Source organism: Eucyclogobius newberryi, unplaced genomic scaffold (genome assembly GCF_026437365.1).
Source record: "Eucyclogobius newberryi isolate DKJ021-1_F unplaced genomic scaffold, fEucNew1.0.hap1 SCAF_20, whole genome shotgun sequence".
Lineage (NCBI taxonomy): Eukaryota > Metazoa > Chordata > Actinopteri > Gobiiformes > Gobiidae > Eucyclogobius > Eucyclogobius newberryi.
The window spans coordinates 2,024,953-2,045,814 of NW_027315835.1; the positions used below are offsets into that span (position 1 = coordinate 2,024,953).

The window sequence follows — 20,862 nt, forward strand, 5'->3', positions numbered from 1 at the left end:
ATATTTGGCGACAGAACATCAAAGTCACTGACAATTCGACCCCGGAAATTCACGATTGTTGCTCCGAACGCCTCGTCTGGTTCACGTTCCGCTGCGGAGAACGTTCCGGAGAGCGTTTGGAAGGCTCCGCAGAGTAAACACGTCAGTTAGTCTTGTTACTCCAGAGTAAACACGTCAGTTAGTTCAGCCTCGACCTCCAGTCGGGATCGTCCTGACGTTCATAAACGACTATTTCTCTGTCAGACTCGAAAACATAATTTAACATAATAAACAGACTTTAGTCATAAATGTTTTCTCTGCAGAAGATTTAACCCGTTTAATCGGATCAAAAGTGTTTGAAAAGCCAAATGTTCAGCAGAAATAAAGCTCTAAAACGATGGTGAGTTGCAGCTCTGTCGTGTCCGGTCAGAGCTGGAGGAGCGGTCAGATCTGGAGGAGCGGTCAGGGCTGGAGGAGCGGTCAGATCTGGAGGAGCGGTCAGGGCTGGAGGAGCGGTCAGAGCTGGAGGAGCGGTCAGGGCTGGAGGAGCGGTCAGAGCTGGAGGAGCGGTCAGATCTGGAGGAGCGGTCAGGGTTGGAGGAGCGGTCAGGGCTGGAGGAGTGGTCAGAGCTGGAGCGGTCAGAGCTGGAGGAGCGGTCAGATCTGGAGGAGCGGTCAGGGCTGGAGGAGCGGTCAGAGCTGGAGGAGCGGTCAGGGCTGGAGGAGCGGTCAGAGCTGGAGGAGCGGTCAGGGCTGGAGGAGCGGTCAGGGCTGGAGGAGCGGTCAGGGCTGGAGGAGTGGTCAGAGCTGGAGCGGTCAGAGCTGGAGGAGCGGTCAGAGCTGGAGGAGCGGTCAGAGCTGGAGGAGCGGTCAGAGCTGGAGCGGTCAGGGCTGGAGGAGCGGTCAGAGCTGGAGGAGCGGTCAGAGCTGGAGGAGCGGTCAGATCTGGAGGAGCGGTCAGGGCTGGAGGAGCGGTCAGAGCTGGAGCGGTCAGGGCTGGAGGAGTGGTCAGAGCTGGAGCGGTCAGAGCTGGAGGAGCGGTCAGAGCTGGAGGAGCGGTCAGGGCTGGAGGAGCGGTCAGATCTGGAGGAGCGGTCAGAGCTGGAGGAGCGGTCAGAGCTGGAGGAGCGGTCAGGGCTGGAGGAGCGGTCAGGGCTGGAGGAGTGGTCAGAGCTGGAGCGGTCAGAGCTGGAGGAGCGGTCAGAGCTGGAGGAGCGGTCAGGGCTGGAGGAGCGGTCAGGGCTGGAGGAGTGGTCAGAGCTGGAGCGGTCAGAGCTGGAGGAGCGGTCAGGGCTGGAGGAGCGGTCAGAGCTGGAGGAGCGGTCAGAGCTGGAGGAGCGGTCAGAGCTGGAGCGGTCAGAGCTGGAGGAGCGGTCAGGGCTGGAGGAGCGGTCAGAGCTGGAGGAGCGGTCAGATCTGGAGGAGCGGTCAGGGCTGGAGGAGCGGTCAGGGCTGGAGGAGTGGTCAGAGCTGGAGCGGTCAGAGCTGGAGGAGCGGTCAGGGCTGGAGGAGCGGTCAGATCTGGAGGAGCGGTCAGGGCTGGAGGAGCGGTCAGGGCTGGAGGAGTGGTCAGAGCTGGAGCGGTCAGAGCTGGAGGAGCGGTCAGAGCTGGAGGAGCGGTCAGGGCTGGAGGAGCGGTCAGGGCTGGAGGAGTGGTCAGAGCTGGAGCGGTCAGAGCTGGAGGAGCGGTCAGAGCTGGAGGAGCGGTCAGGGCTGGAGGAGCGGTCAGGGCTGGAGGAGTGGTCAGAGCTGGAGCGGTCAGAGCTGGAGGAGCGGTCAGGGCTGGAGGAGCGGTCAGAGCTGGAGGAGCGGTCAGAGCTGGAGCGGTCAGAGCTGGAGGAGCGGTCAGGGCTGGAGGAGCGGTCAGAGCTGGAGGAGCGGTCAGAGCTGGAGGAGCGGTCAGAGCTGGAGCGGTCAGAGCTGGAGGAGCGGTCAGGGCTGGAGGAGCGGTCAGAGCTGGAGGAGCGGTCAGATCTGGAGGAGCGGTCAGGGCTGGAGGAGCGGTCAGGGCTGGAGGAGTGGTCAGAGCTGGAGCGGTCAGAGCTGGAGGAGCGGTCAGATCTGGAGGAGCGGTCAGGGCTGGAGGAGCGGTCAGAGCTGGAGGAGCGGTCAGGGCTGGAGGAGCGGTCAGAGCTGGAGGAGCGGTCAGAGCTGGAGGAGCGGTCAGGGCTGGAGGAGCGGTCAGGGCTGGAGGAGTGGTCAGAGCTGGAGGAGCGGTCAGGGCTGGAGGAGCGGTCAGATCTGGAGGAGCGGTCAGAGCTGGAGGAGCGGTCAGGGCTGGAGGAGCGGTCAGAGCTGGAGGAGCGGTCAGGGCTGGAGGAGCGGTCAGATCTGGAGGAGCGGTCAGAGCTGGAGGAGCGGTCAGGGCTGGAGGAGCGGTCAGGGCTGGAGGAGCGGTCAGAGCTGGAGGAGCGGTCAGGGCTGGAGGAGCGGTCAGAGCTGGAGGAGCGGTCAGGGCTGGAGGAGCGGTCAGAGCTGGAGGAGCGGTCAGGGCTGGAGGAGCGGTCAGGGCTGGAGGAGTGGTCAGAGCTGGAGCGGTCAGAGCTGGAGGAGCGGTCAGAGCTGGAGCGGTCAGAGCTGGAGGAGCGGTCAGGGCTGGAGGAGCGGTCAGAGCTGGAGGAGCGGTCAGATCTGGAGGAGCGGTCAGGGTTGGAGGAGCGGTCAGGGCTGGAGGAGTGGTCAGAGCTGGAGCGGTCAGAGCTGGAGGAGCGGTCAGATCTGGAGGAGCGGTCAGGGCTGGAGGAGCGGTCAGAGCTGGAGGAGCGGTCAGGGCTGGAGGAGCGGTCAGAGCTGGAGGAGCGGTCAGGGCTGGAGGAGCGGTCAGGGCTGGAGGAGCGGTCAGGGCTGGAGGAGTGGTCAGAGCTGGAGCGGTCAGAGCTGGAGGAGCGGTCAGGGCTGGAGGAGCGGTCAGAGCTGGAGGAGCGGTCAGAGCTGGAGGAGCGGTCAGAGCTGGAGCGGTCAGGGCTGGAGGAGCGGTCAGAGCTGGAGCGGTCAGGGCTGGAGGAGTGGTCAGAGCTGGAGCGGTCAGAGCTGGAGGAGCGGTCAGAGCTGGAGGAGCGGTCTGATCTGGAGGAGCGGTCAGAGCTGGAGGAGCGGTCAGAGCTGGAGGAGCGGTCAGGGCTGGAGGAGCGGTCAGGGCTGGAGGAGCGGTCAGAGCTGGAGCGGTCAGAGCTGGAGGAGCGGTCAGAGCTGGAGGAGCGGTCAGGGCTGGAGGAGCGGTCAGGGCTGGAGGAGCGGTCAGAGCTGGAGCGGTCAGAGCTGGAGGAGCGGTCAGGGCTGGAGGAGCGGTCAGAGCTGGAGGAGCGGTCAGAGCTGGAGGAGCGGTCAGAGCTGGAGCGGTCAGAGCTGGAGGAGCGGTCAGGGCTGGAGGAGCGGTCAGAGCTGGAGGAGCGGTCAGATCTGGAGGAGCGGTCAGGGCTGGAGGAGCGGTCAGGGCTGGAGGAGTGGTCAGAGCTGGAGCGGTCAGAGCTGGAGGAGCGGTCAGGGCTGGAGGAGCGGTCAGGGCTGGAGGAGCGGTCAGGGCTGGAGGAGTGGTCAGAGCTGGAGCGGTCAGAGCTGGAGGAGCGGTCAGAGCTGGAGGAGCGGTCAGGGCTGGAGGAGCGGTCAGGGCTGGAGGAGTGGTCAGAGCTGGAGCGGTCAGAGCTGGAGGAGCGGTCAGGGCTGGAGGAGCGGTCAGAGCTGGAGGAGCGGTCAGAGCTGGAGCGGTCAGAGCTGGAGGAGCGGTCAGGGCTGGAGGAGCGGTCAGAGCTGGAGGAGCGGTCAGAGCTGGAGGAGCGGTCAGAGCTGGAGCGGTCAGAGCTGGAGGAGCGGTCAGGGCTGGAGGAGCGGTCAGAGCTGGAGGAGCGGTCAGATCTGGAGGAGCGGTCAGGGCTGGAGGAGCGGTCAGGGCTGGAGGAGTGGTCAGAGCTGGAGCGGTCAGAGCTGGAGGAGCGGTCAGATCTGGAGGAGCGGTCAGGGCTGGAGGAGCGGTCAGAGCTGGAGGAGCGGTCAGGGCTGGAGGAGCGGTCAGGGCTGGAGGAGCGGTCAGGGCTGGAGGAGTGGTCAGAGCTGGAGCGGTCAGAGCTGGAGGAGCGGTCAGGGCTGGAGGAGCGGTCAGGGCTGGAGGAGCGGTCAGAGCTGGAGGAGCGGTCAGGGCTGGAGGAGCGGTCAGATCTGGAGGAGCGGTCAGGGCTGGAGGAGCGGTCAGGGCTGGAGGAGCGGTCAGATCTGGAGGAGCGGTCAGGGCTGGAGGAGCGGTCAGATCTGGAGGAGCGGTCAGAGCTGGAGGAGCGGTCAGGGCTGGAGGAGCGGTCAGAGCTGGAGGAGCGGTCAGGGCTGGAGGAGCGGTCAGAGCTGGAGGAGCGGTCAGGGCTGGAGGAGCGGTCAGAGCTGGAGGAGCGGTCAGGGCTGGAGGAGCGGTCAGAGCTGGAGGAGCGGTCAGGGCTGGAGGAGCGGTCAGAGCTGGAGGAGCGGTCAGAGCTGGAGGAGCGGTCAGAGCTGGAGGAGCGGTCAGGGCTGGAGGAGCGGTCAGAGCTGGAGGAGCGGTCAGAGCTGGAGCGGTCAGAGCTGGAGGAGCGGTCAGGGCTGGAGGAGCGGTCAGAGCTGGAGGAGCGGTCAGAGCTGGAGGAGCGGTCAGGGCTGGAGGAGCGGTCAGAGCTGGAGGAGCGGTCAGAGCTGGAGGAGCGGTCAGGGCTGGAGGAGCGGTCAGAGCTGGAGGAGCGGTCAGGGCTGGAGGAGCGGTCAGAGCTGGAGCGGTCAGAGCTGGAGGAGCGGTCAGGGCTGGAGGAGCGGTCAGGGCTGGAGGAGCGGTCAGAGCTGGAGGAGCGGTCAGAGCTGGAGCGGTCAGGGCTGGAGGAGCGGTCAGAGCTGGAGGAGCGGTCAGAGCTGGAGGAGCGGTCAGATCTGGAGGAGCGGTCAGGGCTGGAGGAGCGGTCAGAGCTGGAGCGGTCAGGGCTGGAGGAGTGGTCAGAGCTGGAGCGGTCAGAGCTGGAGGAGCGGTCAGAGCTGGAGGAGCGGTCAGGGCTGGAGGAGCGGTCAGGGCTGGAGGAGCGGTCAGAGCTGGAGCGGTCAGAGCTGGAGGAGCGGTCAGAGCTGGAGGAGCGGTCAGGGCTGGAGGAGCGGTCAGGGCTGGAGGAGTGGTCAGAGCTGGAGCGGTCAGAGCTGGAGGAGCGGTCAGGGCTGGAGGAGCGGTCAGAGCTGGAGGAGCGGTCAGAGCTGGAGGAGCGGTCAGAGCTGGAGCGGTCAGAGCTGGAGCGGTCAGAGCTGGAGGAGCGGTCAGGGCTGGAGGAGCGGTCAGAGCTGGAGGAGCGGTCAGATCTGGAGGAGCGGTCAGGGCTGGAGGAGCGGTCAGATCTGGAGGAGCGGTCAGAGCTGGAGGAGCGGTCAGGGCTGGAGGAGCGGTCAGAGCTGGAGGAGCGGTCAGAGCTGGAGGAGCGGTCAGGGCTGGAGGAGCGGTCAGGGCTGGAGGAGTGGTCAGAGCTGGAGCGGTCAGAGCTGGAGGAGCGGTCAGGGCTGGAGGAGCGGTCAGGGCTGGAGGAGCGGTCAGAGCTGGAGGAGCGGTCAGGGCTGGAGGAGCGGTCAGAGCTGGAGGAGCGGTCAGGGCTGGAGGAGCGGTCAGATCTGGAGGAGCGGTCAGGGCTGGAGGAGCGGTCAGATCTGGAGGAGCGGTCAGGGCTGGAGGAGCGGTCAGATCTGGAGGAGCGGTCAGAGCTGGAGGAGCGGTCAGAGCTGGAGGAGCGGTCAGGGCTGGAGGAGCGGTCAGAGCTGGAGGAGTGGTCAGAGCTGGAGCGGTCAGAGCTGGAGGAGCGGTCAGGGCTGGAGGAGCGGTCAGAGCTGGAGGAGCGGTCAGATCTGGAGGAGCGGTCAGGGCTGGAGGAGCGGTCAGGGCTGGAGGAGCGGTCAGAGCTGGAGGAGCGGTCAGGGCTGGAGGAGTGGTCAGAGCTGGAGGAGCGGTCAGGGCTGGAGCGGTCAGAGCTGGAGCGGTCAGAGCTGGAGGAGCGGTCAGATCTGGAGGAGCGGTCAGAGCTGGAGGAGCGGTCAGAGCTGGAGGAGCGGTCAGAGCTGGAGGAGCGGTCAGGGCTGGAGGAGCGGTCAGAGCTGGAGGAGCGGTCAGGGCTGGAGGAGCGGTCAGAGCTGGAGGAGCGGTCAGGGCTGGAGGAGTGGTCAGAGCTGGAGGAGCGGTCAGAGCTGGAGGAGCGGTCAGGGCTGGAGGAGCGGTCAGAGCTGGAGGAGCGGTCAGAGCTGGAGGAGCGGTCAGGGCTGGAGGAGCGGTCAGAGCTGGAGGAGCGGTCAGGGCTGGAGGAGTGGTCAGAGCTGGAGGAGCGGTCAGGGCTTCAGCCGTGTGGTCAGCAAAGCCCTGACCTGCAGAAGCGCCGGAGCGTCGGCTTTGGCTTCCACACGTTAAAAACACATTTATGACGTGAGAATTGTCAAAAAAACGGACGTTAATCGACATTTTCTCGGTGCTAAAAAAACAGAAACAAAAACAGGTGAAAAAGTGAGACACGTGAGACACACGAGCCTCACGCTCTGGACACGTGTCTTTGTCCAACACGTGGACTCATCCTGCTCATCTGCCCCGCCCACCTCATGCTTCACTCGCTCCTCTGCACCTCCTCTGCACCTCCTCTGCACCTCCTCTACACCTCCTCTGCACCTCCTCTGCACCTCCTCTGCACCTCCTCTACACCTCCTCTGCACCTCCTCTACACCTCCTCTGCACCTCCTCTGCACCTCCTCTGCACCTCCTCTGCACCTCCTCTGCACCTCCTCTGCACCTCCTCTACACCTCCTCTGCACCTCCTTTGCACCTCCTCTACACCTCCTCTGCACCTCCTCTGCACCTCCTCTGCACCTCCTCTGCACTTCTCTCTTTTACTTCAGGATTTAAATCACCCAGAACGCATAATAGTAATAATAATCATAATAATAATCATAATAATCACAATAATCAAAATAATGATCATAAGAATAATCATAATATTCATAGTAACAATACTAATCATCGTCATAATAATCATAATAATCATGATAATCATAGTAATAGTAATGTTAATAGTCATGTTCTCACTCTGGTGGCGCAGTGGCTTGAGCGGGTTCTCCAGCAGAGACTTCAGCACTTCATGCCCGGACAGAGGCATCAGAGCCGGGCTCATGAGCGCGCAGCCCCGGGGAAGCGTCTCCATGGCTCCGCAGGTCCGTGCGGGTCCGTGCGGGTCCGTGCGGGTCCGTGCGGGTCCGTGCGGGTCCGTGCGGGTCTAAAAGTTCCCGGGACGATTCAATTTCACCCCGAAAACACACGTCAAGTCCGGCAAAGTGAAAAGAACTAGTTTAGTCTTGGATCAGCCATTTGGTCTTATTTTACAGCTGCGCAAAACCAGGACAAAACCAGGACTAAAACAGGACTAAAACAGGACTAAACCAGGACTAAACCAGGACTAAACCAGGACTAAATCAGGTCTGAACATCAGGATCGGAGCCCGGGTGTAGAGGAGCGGTGTGAGCGGTGGGTGAAGCCGGGCGGCAGCGCGCGGAGAGCGGCAGAATGACGCTGTGAGACAAACGGTGAGAGTCAGTCCTTCTGCCCCGGGGGAGTCCATCCTCCTCCCGCCTCTTCCCGGGAGGGAGGGACCCTCGGACGCGCACGTGTCCCGGCTCTAAAGGCTTTGAAGAGGAGGAAAGGAGGAGAAAGGAGGAGGTCATGATCAGCCTCAGTCATTATGAGGTTCTGTTGGACCTGAGCGCAGCGTTTGACACCATCGACCACAACATTCTACTGCAGAGGTTAGAATGTGATGTAGGTGTTGGAGGAACAGCCCTCAGCTGGTTTAAATCCTATCTATCTGATAGGTTCCAATTTGTTAATGTAAACCAGAGCTCCTCACCAAGCTCTAAAGTAATTTACGGTGTGCCACAGGGTTCGGTACTCGGTCCAATTCTGTTTACTCTTTATATGCTGCCATTAGGCAACATTATCAGGTCACATGGCATTAACTTCCACTGCTATGCAGACGACACTCAGCTGTATTTATCAATGAAACCTGATCAGAGCGATTAAGTAGACAGACTTAGTGCTTGTGTGAAGGAGATAGAAACCTGGATGACACTAAACTACCTGCTTCTTAACCCTGAAAAAACCGAGGTCATTGTGCTTGGCCCTAAGCATCTACAAGACGCTCTATCTGAGCAGATAGTCACACTGGACAATGTCAGTGTAGCCTCCAGTTCTACTGTAAGAAACCTTGGAGTCTTATTTGACCAGGAGCTCTCATTTAAAGCTCATATAAATCAAGCTTGTAAAACAGCCTATTTCCATTTGCGCAACAAGAGCCAAAATCAGAAGAATCCTGCCTAAAAGTGATGCCGAAAAACTTATCCATGCATTTGTAACGACTAGATTAGACTACTGTAACTCCCTGCTTGCAGCGTGTCCTAAAAGCTCCATAAAAAGCTTTCAACTGGTTCAAAATGCAGCAGCAAGATTACTAACAGGAACAAAAAGAAGAGAGCACATTACGCCAGTGCTGAAGTCTCTTCACTGGCTCCCCGTCGAGTCCAGAATCAAATTCAAAATTCTACTCTTGACCTACAAAGCCATAAATGACATGGCCCCATCCTACCTCAAAGATGCTATAGAACCATATCATCCAAACAGAGCTCTTCGCTCTCAGAATGCCGGCCTTCTGGTGGTGCCAAGAGTCTCTAAAAGTACTGTAGGAGGTAGAGCCTTCTGGTGGTGCCAAGAGTCTCTAAAAGTACTGTAGGAGGTAGAGCGTTTAGCTACCAAGCTCCTGTGTTATGGAATCAGCTCCCGACCCATGTTAAATATGCTGACACAGTCTCTTCATTTAAGTCCAGGCTTAAAACGTTCCTCTTCGAAATCGCTTATGGTCAGACTAGTTAGGAACAGAAAGATAAACCCACAGCTTCAGCTACGCTGCCCTAGGAGTAACTATGCTGGGGGAAGTATGACAGCTTGAGCACTATCCTCTTCTTCTGACTACTTATGCTATCAAACAATATTTATTTTTTAATTCCACTTGCAAACTGTTCACCGCCTTCTTTTTCTTTCTCTCACTCCTGAGGACCTGTGGACCCAGATGTCCCTCTCCTGGTGAAGTGGTCCCTGCCCCATGTGGACGGTCCCTCATCTGCCTGAAGAGTGGCTCCAGCTCCAGTCTCCTCGTGTCCGTCTGTCCGTCTGTGAGAGTGGGATCTCTCCTTCACTGGAACTCCTCCAGGTTTCTACGGTTTTTTCCCAAAGAGGTTTTTTTGTAGTTTTTCCTGGCCGAGAAGGAGAGTCTAAGGACAGAGGACCCTGGGACATCGTCCCTCGCCACCACAGACATTGTTGATTCATTTCTCCCTGTGGCCCTCAGAGGAAACTGTTGTTGTGATTTTGGGCCTTACAAAAATAAATTGATTTGATTTGATTATTCATAATTTGCGCTGGAACGATTTTCCGCTTCGTTAAAGCTCAAGAAACAAACATTAATATTTGAAACGGGCGATAACGAGACGAGTTTTTCAGCTTTAGACGAAGATTAAGTCCACGACCTTTAGATTATTTCATGACGACTGTTTTTATCATCATTTATTCATCATTTATTCAGCAGAGTTAAGATTTAATGAGGTTTATGTTGTTTAAGTGTTTAACCCTTCAGACCTTCCTCCTCCTCCTCCTCCTCCTCCTCCTCCTCCTCCTCCTCCTCCTCCTCCTCCTCCTCCTCCTCCTCCTCCTCCTCCTCCTCCTCCTCCTTCTTCTTCTTCTTCTTCTTCTTCTTCTTCTTCTTCTTCTTCTTCTTCTTCTTCTTCTTCTTCTTCTTCTTCTTCTTCTTCTTCTTCTTCTTCTTCTTCTTCTTCTTCTTCTTCTTCTTCTTCTTCTTCTTCTTCTTCTTCTTCTTCTTCTTCTTCTTCTTCTTCTTCTTCTTCTTCTTCTTCTTCTTCTTCTTCTTCTTCTTCTTCTTCTTCATGTTTTTGAGTCCAAGTGTTAGGCTGGAGTGTCCTTTATCACCCCCTGATGTTAGCAAACGGGCTAAAGCTAAGCTAACGTTGTCGCTGCAACAACCACAAAACAAAAGCTTCACAGATGAAAATGAGAAGAAGAAGAAACACACTTAGGACAAAGAAAAGTGACACAGTGACACTTTAAACTGAAGCCGTCCTTTAAATGAACCTTTCACAATAAAGTTTTACAAAGTCACTTTTGTACAACTTTTATTTTGTGTCTTTGAAAATGAACAGGAACCATCCTCCACTTTGGGATCGTACTCATCGTATAAACAGCATAAAAGTACTAGTACAAAAAGTATAAGTCATAGTACAAATAGTATAAGTAGTAGTAGTATAAAGAGTACTTTCACATCTCGGTCTCCACGCTCGTCTTCTCTTTCTCGGGCGTCGCTGTCGTTGTTTCTTTGGTCGATAAAGTTTTGGGTTCAGGATCAGGAAGAGTCCAGGAAGTGCTCTGGGTCACATGACTGCAAACAGGAAGAGGAAGACGGTGGGTGGGGCATCTGACGCTCTTACGAGGACAAACAGCGGAACATTTCCATCTGCTCTGCCTCGTCCACAGGGTTCTAAAGTGTTTGACCTTCTGTGCTAGCTGTAGCCGCTAGCTCAAAGCGCGGTTTGTGCTAATGCTGCTAATGCTGCTAGTGGTGCTAATGCTGCTAATGCTGCTTGTGGTGCTAATGCTGCTAATGCTGCTAATGTTGCTAATGCTGCTAATGCTGCTTGTGGTGCTAATGCTGCTAATGCTGCTTGTGGTGCTTGTGGTGCTAATGCTGCTAATGCTGCTAATGTTGCTAATGCTGCTAATGCTGCTTGTGGTGCTAATGCTGCTAATGCTGCTAATGCTGCTTGTGGTGCTTGTGGTGCTAATGCTGCTAATGCTGCTAATTTACCGACATAAAACGAACGTGGAGACATTCTGTGACACGATTCGTTTAAATGTCTCTGGTAAACTGGGCGGGGCATCTGACTTGAACGGGGCGGGGCATCTGCTACACTCTTGAATGGGGCGGGGCATCTGACACACAAAGGTCTTATGTGGATGGGGCGGGGCATCTGGGCGGGGCATCTGACACACAGGTCTTACTTGATGTAGTACTTGAGGCCGGCGTCGGTGAAGGCCTCTTCCCACCCGAACGGCAAAGCTGAAGACACAACGCTCAGTTAGAGTTTCACCGAGTGTGGCCCACATTGAAGAGTGTGTAGCTATGGAAACGTGTAGCTATGGAAACGTGTAGCTATGGAAACGTGTAGCTATGGAAACGTGTAGCTATGGAAACGTGTAGCTATGGAAACGTGTAGCTATGGAAACGTGTTGCTATGGAAACGTGTAGCTATGGAAACGTGTAGCTATGGAAACGTGTAGCTATGGAAACGTGTTGCTATGGAAACGTGTAGCTATGGAAACGTGTTGCTATGGAAACGTGTAGCTATGGAAATGTGTTGCTATGGAAACGTGTTGCTATGGAAACGTGTTGCTATGGAAATGTGTTGCTATGGAAATGTGTTGCTATGGAAACGTGTTGCTATGGAAACGTGTTGCTATGGAAATGTGTTGCTATGGAAACGTGTTGCTATGGAAACGTGTTGCTATGGAAACGTGTAGCTATGGAAACGTGCTGCTATGGAAACGTGTTGCTATGGAAACGTGTAGCTATGGAAACGTGTTGCTATGGAAACGTGTTGCTATGGAAACGTGTAGCTATGGAAATGTGTTGCTATGGAAACGTGTTGCTATGGAAACGTGTTGCTATGGAAATGTGTTGCTATGGAAACGTGTAGCTATGGAAATGTGTTGCTATGGAAACGTGTTGCTATGGAAACGTGTTGCTATGGAAACGTGTAGCTATGGAAACGTGTTGCTATGGAAATGTGTTGCTATGGAAACGTGTTGCTATGGAAACGTGTTGCTATGGAAATGTGTTGCTATGGAAACGTGTAGCTATGGAAACGTGTTGCTATGGAAACGTGTAGCTATGGAAACGTGTTGCTATGGAAACGTGTAGCTATGGAAACGTGTTGCTATGGAAACGTGTAGCTATGGAAATGTGTTGCTATGGAAACGTGTTGCTATGGAAACGTGTTGCTATGGAAATGTGTTGCTATGGAAACGTGTAGCTATGGAAATGTGTTGCTATGGAAACGTGTTGCTATGGAAACGTGTTGCTATGGAAACGTGTAGCTATGGAAACGTGTTGCTATGGAAATGTGTTGCTATGGAAACGTGTTGCTATGGAAACGTGTTGCTATGGAAATGTGTTGCTATGGAAACGTGTAGCTATGGAAACGTGTTGCTATGGAAACGTGTAGCTATGGAAACGTGTTGCTATGGAAACGTGTAGCTATGGAAACGTGTTGCTATGGAAACGTGTAGCTATGGAAATGTGTTGCTATGGAAACGTGTTGCTATGGAAACGTGTTGCTATGGAAATGTGTTGCTATGGAAACATGCTGCTATGGAAACGTGTAGCTATGGAAACGTGTAGCTATGGAAACGTGTTGCTATGGAAACGTGTAGCTATGGAAACCTGCTGCTATGGAAACATGTAGCTATGGAAACGTGTAGCTATGGAAACGTGCTGCTATGGAAACGTGTAGCTATGGAAACGTGTAGCTATGGAAACATGCTGCTATGGAAACGTGTTGCTATGGAAACGTGTAGCTATGGAAACGTGTAGCTATGGAAACGTGTAGCTATGGAAACATGCTGCTATTGAAACGTGCTGCAATGGAAACGTGTAGCTATGGAAACGTGTAGCTATGGAAACGTGTAGCTATGTAAACGTGCTGCTATGGAAACGTGTAGCTATGGAAACGTGTAGCTATGGAAACGTGTTGCTATGGAAACGTGTAGCTATGGAAACCTGCTGCTATGGAAACGTGTAGCTATGGAAACGTGTAGCTATGGAAACGTGCTGCTATGGAAACGTGTAGCTATGGAAACGTGTAGCTATGGAAACATGCTGCTATGGAAACGTGTTGCTATGGAAACGTGTAGCTATGGAAACGTGTAGCTATGGAAACGTGTAGCTATGGAAACGTGCTGCAATGGAAACGTGTAGCTATGGAAACGTGTAGCTATGGAAACGTGTAGCTATGTAAACGTGCTGCTATGGAAACGTGTAGCTATGGAAACGTGTAGCTATGGAAACGTGTAGCTAAGGAAACGTTTGGCTATGGAAACGTGTAGCTATGGAAACGTGCTGCTATGGGGGAACGTGTAGCTAAGGAAACGTTTGGCTATGGAAACGTGTAGCTATGGAAACGTGTAGCTATGGAAACATGTAGCTATGGAAAGATGTTGCTATGGAAACGTGTAGCTATGGAAACGTGTAGCTATGGAAACGTGTTGCTATGGAAAAGTGTAGCTATGGGAACGTGTAGCTATGGAAACGTGTAGCTATGGAAACGTGTAGCTATGGAAACGTGTAGCTACGGAAACGTGTAGCTATGGGAACGTGTAGCTATGGGAATGTGTAGCTATGGGAACGTGTAGCTATGGGAATGTGTAGCTATGGAAACGTGTAGCTATGGGAACGTGTAGCTATGGGAATGTGTAGCTATGGAAACGTGTAGCTATGGGAATGTGTAGCTATGGAAACATGCTGCTATGGAAACGTGTAGCTATGGAAACGTGTAGCTATGGAAACGTGTAGCTATGGAAACGTGTTGCTATGGAAACGTGCTGCTATGGAAACGTGTAGCTATGGAAACGTGTAGCTACGGAAACGTGTAGCTATGGGAACGTGTAGCTATGGGAATGTGTAGCTATGGGAACGTGTAGCTATGGGAATGTGTAGCTATGGAAACGTGTAGCTATGGGAATGTGTAGCTATGGAAACATGCTGCTATGGAAACGTGTAGCTATGGAAACGTGTAGCTATGGAAACGTGTTGCTATGGAAACGTGTAGCTATGGAAACCTGCTGCTATGGAAACGTGTAGCTATGGAAACGTGTAGCTATGGAAACGTGCTGCTATGGAAACGTGTAGCTATGGAAACGTGTAGCTATGGAAACATGCTGCTATGGAAACGTGTTGCTATGGAAACGTGTAGCTATGGAAACGTGTAGCTATGGAAACGTGTAGCTATGTAAACGTGCTGCTATGGGAACGTGCTGCTATGGAAACGTGTAGCTATGGAAACGTGTAGCTATGGAAACGTGTAGCTAAGGAAACGTTTGGCTATGGAAACGTGTAGCTATGGAAACGTGCTGCTATGGGAACGTGTAGCTATGGAAACGTGTAGCTATGGAAACGTGTAGCTATGGAAACGTGTAGCTATGGAAACATGTTGCTATGGAAACGTGTAGCTATGGAAACGTGTAGCTATGGAAACGTGTTGCTATGGAAAAGTGTAGCTATGGGAACGTGTAGCTATGGGAACGTGTAGCTACGGAAACGTGTAGCTACGGAAACGTGTAGCTATGGGAACGTGTAGCTATGGGAATGTGTAGCTATGGGAACGTGTAGCTATGGGAATGTGTAGCTATGGAAACGTGTAGCTATGGGAATGTGTAGCTATGGAAACGTGTAGCTACGGAAACGTGTAGCTATGGGAACGTGTAGCTATGGGAATGTGTAGCTATGGGAACGTGTAGCTATGGGAATGTGTAGCTATGGAAACGTGTAGCTATAGGAATGTGTAGCTATGGGAACGTGTAGCTATGGGAATGTGTAGCTATGGAAACGTGTAGCTATGGGAATGTGTAGCTATGGAAACATGCTGCTATGGAAACGTGTAGCTATGGAAACGTGTAGCTATGGAAACGTGTAGCTATGGAAACGTGTTGCTATGGAAACGTGCTGCTATGGAAACGTGTAGCTATGGAAACGTGTAGCTACGGAAACGTGTAGCTATGGGAACGTGTAGCTATGGGAATGTGTAGCTATGGGAACGTGTAGCTATGGAAACGTGTAGCTATGGGAATGTGTAGCTATGGAAACATGCTGCTATGGAAACGTGTAGCTATGGAAACGTGTAGCTATGGAAACGTGTTGCTATGGAAACGTGTAGCTATGGAAACCTGCTGCTATGGAAACGTGTAGCTATGGAAACGTGTAGCTATGGAAACGTGCTGCTATGGAAACGTGTAGCTATGGAAACGTGTAGCTATGGAAACATGCTGCTATGGAAACGTGTTGCTATGGAAACGTGTAGCTATGGAAACGTGTAGCTATGGAAACGTGTAGCTATGGAAACATGCTGCTATTGAAACGTGCTGCAATGGAAACGTGTAGCTATGGAAACGTGCTGCTATGGAAACGTGTAGCTATGGAAACGTGTAGCTATGGAAACGTGTAGCTATGGAAACGTGTAGCTATGTAAACGTGCTGCTATGGGAACGTGCTGCTATGGAAACGTGTAGCTATGGAAACGTGTAGCTATGGAAACGTGTAGCTAAGGAAACGTTTGGCTATGGAAACGTGTAGCTATGGAAACGTGCTGCTATGGGAACGTGTAGCTAAGGAAACGTTTGGCTATGGAAACGTGTAGCTATGGAAACGTGTAGCTATGGAAACGTGTTGCTATGGAAACGTGTAGCTATGGGAACGTGTTGCTATGGAAACGTGTAGCTATGGAAACGTGCTGCTATGGGAACGTGTAGCTATGGAAACGTGCAGCTATGGAAACGTGTAGCTATGGGAACGTGTAGCTATGGAAACGTGCTGCTATGGAAACGTGCTGCTATGGAAACATGCTGCTATGTGAACGTGCTGCTATGGGAACGTGCTGCTATGGAAACGTGTAGCTATGGAAACGTGCAGCTATGGAAACGTGTAGCTATGGGAACGTGTAGCTATGGAAACGTGCTGCTATGGAAACGTGCTGCTATGGAAACGTGTAGCTATGGAAACGTGCAGCTATGGAAACGTGTAGCTATGGGAACGTGTAGCTATGGAAACGTGTAGCTATGGAAACGTGTAGCTATGGAAACGTGTTGCTATGGAAACGTGTAGCTATGGAAACGTGTTGCTATGGAAAAGTGTAGCTATGGGAACGTGTAGCTACGGAAACGTGTAGCTATGGAAACGTGTAGCTATGGAAACGTGTTGCTATGGAAACGTGTAGCTATGTAAACGTGCTGCTATGGAAACGTGTTGCTATGGAAACGTGTAGCTATGGAAACGTGTAGCTAGCTACGGAAACGTGTAGCTATGGGAACGTGTAGCTATGGGAATGTGTAGCTATGGGAACGTGTAGCTATGGGAATGTGTAGCTATGGAAACGTGTAGCTATGGAAACATGCTGCTATGGAAACGTGTAGCTATGGAAACGTGTAGCTATGGAAACGTGTTGCTATGGAAACGTGTAGCTATGGAAACCTGCTGCTATGGAAACGTGTAGCTATGGAAACGTGTAGCTATGGAAACGTGCTGCTATGGAAACGTGTAGCTATGGAAACGTGTAGCTATGGAAACGTGCTGCTATGGAAACGTGTTGCTATGGAAACGTGTAGCTATGGAAACGTGCTGCTATGGAAACGTGTTGCTATGGAAACGTGTAGCTATGGAAACGTGTAGCTATGGAAACGTGTAGCTAGCTACGGAAACGTGTGGCTATGGAAACGTGCTGCTATGGAAACGTGTAGCTATGGAAACGTGTAGCTATGGAAACGTGTAGCTAGCTACGGAAACGTGTGGCTATGGAAACGTGCTGCTATGGAAACGTGTAGCTATTGAAACGTGCTGCAATGGAAACGTGTAGCTATGGAAACGTGTAGCTAGCTACGGAAACGTGTGGCTATGGAAACGTGCTGCTATGGAAACGTGTAGCTATGGAAACGTGCTGCTATGGAAACGTGTAGCTATGGAAACGTGTAATTATGTAAACGTGTAGCTATGGAAACGTGTTGCTATGGAAACGTGTAATTATGGAAACGTGCTGCTATGGAAACGTGTTGCTATGGAAACGTGTAGCTATGGAAACGTGTAGCTATGGAAACGTGTAGCTATGGGAACGTGCTGCTATGGAAACGTGTAGCTATGGAAACGTGCAGCTATGGAAACGTGTAGCTATGGGAACGTGTAGCTATGGAAACGTGCTGCTATGGAAACGTGCTGCTATGGAAACGTGTAGCTATGGAAACGTGCAGCTATGGAAACGTGTAGCTATGGGAACGTGTAGCTATGGAAACGTGTAGCTATGGAAACGTGTAGCTATGGAAACGTGTTGCTATGGAAACGTGTAGCTATGGAAACGTGTTGCTATGGAAAAGTGTAGCTATGGGAACGTGTAGCTACGGAAATGTGTAACTATGGAAACGTGCTGCTATGGAAACGTGTTGCTATGGAAACGTGTAGCTATGGAAACGTGTAGCTAGCTACGGAAACGTGTAGCTATGGGAACGTGTAGCTATGGGAATGTGTAGCTATGGGAACGTGTAGCTATGGGAATGTGTAGCTATGGAAACGTGTAGCTATGGAAACATGCTGCTATGGAAACGTGTAGCTATGGAAACGTGTAGCTATGGAAACATGTTGCTATGGAAACGTGTAGCTATGGAAACCTGCTGCTATGGAAACGTGTAGCTATGGAAACGTGTAGCTATGGAAACGTGCTGCTATGGAAACGTGTAGCTATGGAAACGTGTAGCTATGGAAACGTGCTGCTATGGAAACGTGTTGCTATGGAAACGTGTAGCTATGGAAACGTGCTGCTATGGAAACGTGTTGCTATGGAAACGTGTAGCTATGGAAACGTGTAGCTATGGAAACGTGTAGCTAGCTACGGAAACGTGTGGCTATGGAAACGTGCTGCTATGGAAACGTGTAGCTATTGAAACGTGCTGCAATGGAAACGTGTAGCTATGGAAACGTGTAGCTAGCTACGGAAACGTGTGGCTATGGAAACGTGCTGCTATGGAAACGTGTAGCTATGGAAACGTGCTGCTATGGAAACGTGTAGCTATGGAAACGTGTAGCTAGCTACGAAAACGTGTGGCTATGGGAACGTGTAGCTATGGAAAAGTGTAGTTATGGAAACGTGCTGCTATGGAAACGTGTAGCTATGGAAACGTGTAATTATGGAAACGTGTAGCTATGGAAACGTGTTGCTATGGAAACGTGTAATTATGGAAACGTGCTGCTATGGAAACGTGTTGCTATGGAAACGTGTAGCTATGGAAACGTGTAGCTATGGAAACGTGTAGCTATGGAAACGTGCTGCTATGGAAACGTGTAGCTATGGAAACGTGTAGCTATGGAAACGTGTAGCTAGCTACGAAAACGTGTGGCTACGAAAACGTGTGGCTATGGGAACGTGTAGCTATGGAAACGTGCTGCTATGGAAACGTGTAGCTATGGAAACGTGTAGCTATGGAAACGTGTTGCTATGGAAACGTGTAGCTATGGAAACGTGTAGCTATGGGAACGTGTAGCTATGGAAACGTGTAATTATGGAAACGTGTAGCTATGGAAACGTGTTGCTATGGAAACGTGTAGCTATGGAAACGTGTAGCTATGGGAACGTGTAGCTATGGAAACGTGTAATTATGGAAACGTGTAGCTATGGAAAAGTGTAGCTATGGGAACGTGTAGCTATGGGAACGTGTTGCTATGGAAAAGTGTAGCTATGGGAACGTGTAGCTATGGGAACGTGTAGCTATGGAAACGTGTAGCTATGGAAACGTGTAGCTATGGAAACGTGTAGCTATGGAAACGTGTAGCTATGGGAACGTGTAGCTATGGAAACGTGCTGCTATGGAAACGTGTAGCTATGGAAACGTGTAATTATGGAAACGTGTAGCTATGGAAACGTGTTGCTATGGAAACGTGTAGCTATGGAAACGTGTAGCTATGGGAACGTGTAGCTATGGAAACGTGTAGCTATGGAAACGTGTAGCTATGAAAACGTGTAGCTATGGGAACGTGTAGCTATGGAAACGTGTAATTATGGAAACGTGTAGCTATGGAAACCTGTTGCTATGGAAACGTGTAGCTATGGAAACGTGTAGCTATGGGAACGTGTAGCTATGGAAACGTGTAATTATGGAAACGTGTAGCTATGGGAACCAGGCTGCAGGTGTGCAGTAGCACGCAGGGAATGATTGACATGTGGGAGAACTACTTGCCACGCCCCCAGGAAATGAGACTACTGGCCACACCCCCAGGAAATGAGACTACTGGCCACGCCCCCTGGAAATGAGACTACTGGCCACACCCCCAGGAAATGAGACTACTGGCCACGCCCCCTGGAAATGAGACTACTGGCCACACCCCCAGGAAATGAGACTACTGGCCACGCCCCCTGGAAATGAGACTACTGGCCACGCCTCAAGGAAATGAGACTCGGATTGTGTGACTCTAAAGTGGTGAACATGTGGTGAAGCTGAAGTTTGTGAAAGTCAAACCACAGAAACGCTTCAGTTCAAGTTTGACACATTTTATCACATAAATCCATCTTTACAAAAGATTTTTTCACACAAACATTTTCTATATTTCATATTTTTCACTCACAAAAAAGATTCTCACATTAAATGTTTATGTTAGAGTTTATGTTAGAGTTTGTATGTGCTTAAATGTTAAAGACAATAAAGACCCTACGGGATGTTTGAGGAAGTTTATGAGTCATTATTTCGTCGTGAAACAGAAAGCTGAAGATCTGCGTTTACGGCCGTACTCTGAACTTTGAACTCTGAACTTTGAACTCGGAACTCGGAAACGAGTCGTAAAAACGGAAAACGAGACATTTTCCAGTAGCGTTAGTTTACGTTTGCTCCTGTAGCCGTTAGCAACAACAACAACAACAACATTTGCTGTTGTTGTTGTTGTTGTGTTACTTTTAAGAGCGAATGGCAGCCGACTGAAAAGGTGCATTTAGCTCCACCTACTGGAGCTTTACGTCTACTGGAGCTTTACGTCTACTGGAGCTTTACGTCTACTGGAGCTTTACGTCTACTGGAGCTTTACGTCTACTGGAGCTTTACGTCTACTGGAGCTTTACGTCTACTGGAGCTTTACGTCTACTGGAGCTTTACGTCTACTGGAGCTTTACGTCTACTGGAGCTTTACGTCTACTGGAGCTTTACGTCTACTGGAGCTTTACGTCTACTGGAGCTATACGTCTACTGGAGCTTTACGTCTACTGGAGCTTTACGTCTACTGGAGCTTTACGTCTACTGGAGCTTTACGTCTACTGGAGCTATACGTCTACTGGAGCTTTACGTCTACTGGAGCTTTACGTCTACTGGAGCTTTACGTCTACTGGAGCTATACGTCTACTGGAGCTATACGTCTGCAAAGTCTGTGTTTTATGCTACAACGTAAAAAAGAAAAAAGGAGAGAAAGAGAGAGCTTGCGACATTAGCGACATTAGCAATGTTAGCGACATTAGCGACGTAAGTGATATTAGCAAGGTTAGCAACATTAGCAACATTAGCAGACAGGTGACAGGTGCAGTGACAGGTGCAGTGACAGGTGACAGGTGCAGTGACAGGTGCAGTGACAGGTGCAGACAGGTTACGGATGCAGACAGGTGTAGACAGGTGCAGTGTTAGGGGCAGACAGGGGCAGACAGGTGCAGGTGTCGGTCTCAGAAGCTCAGAGCTAAAACAGAGAGGGTTTAGAGTTTAGACTCTAAAATGGTGCAGTGACAGGTGCAGACAGGTGCAGTGACAGTGAGTTTGTGGCTCGGACTCACTTTGGGCCTCGATGATGGAGCCAACGCTTTGACTCAACTCTCTCGCCTCCAGAGCCAACGACGCCGCGCTCAACCGAGGAGCGCCCCCCGGAGCACCCCCTGGAGCGCCCTCTGGAGCGCCCCCTAGAGCGCCCCCTAGAGCGCCCTCTGGTGACGAACACAGCTTCACTTCTCCAGGACTAAAACAAGTAAACAGAAAGAGACTTGACCGTCCCCGTCATAAGATGCTTGAAGAACACTTTAGAACCTTTA

The 20,862-nt window shown here is 52.0% G+C and overlaps 1 protein-coding gene across 1 annotated transcript in view; it reads right to left on the bottom strand.

Moving 5' to 3' along the window:
- Window positions 1–10,269: 10,269 nt before the first annotated feature.
- Window positions 10,270–20,862, bottom strand: part of stxbp4 (syntaxin binding protein 4) — a 38,876-nt gene continuing 28,283 nt past the window's right edge. Inside the window, exons 16-18 of the mRNA XM_072456795.1 lie at window positions 20,611–20,789; window positions 11,057–11,114; window positions 10,270–10,436 (exon numbers count right to left, since the gene is read on the bottom strand). Coding sequence (XP_072312896.1) covers window positions 10,316–10,436; window positions 11,057–11,114; window positions 20,611–20,789 — 358 coding nt within the window. The 3' untranslated portion in view covers window positions 10,270–10,315. The remainder of the gene's footprint in view (window positions 10,437–11,056; window positions 11,115–20,610; window positions 20,790–20,862) is intronic.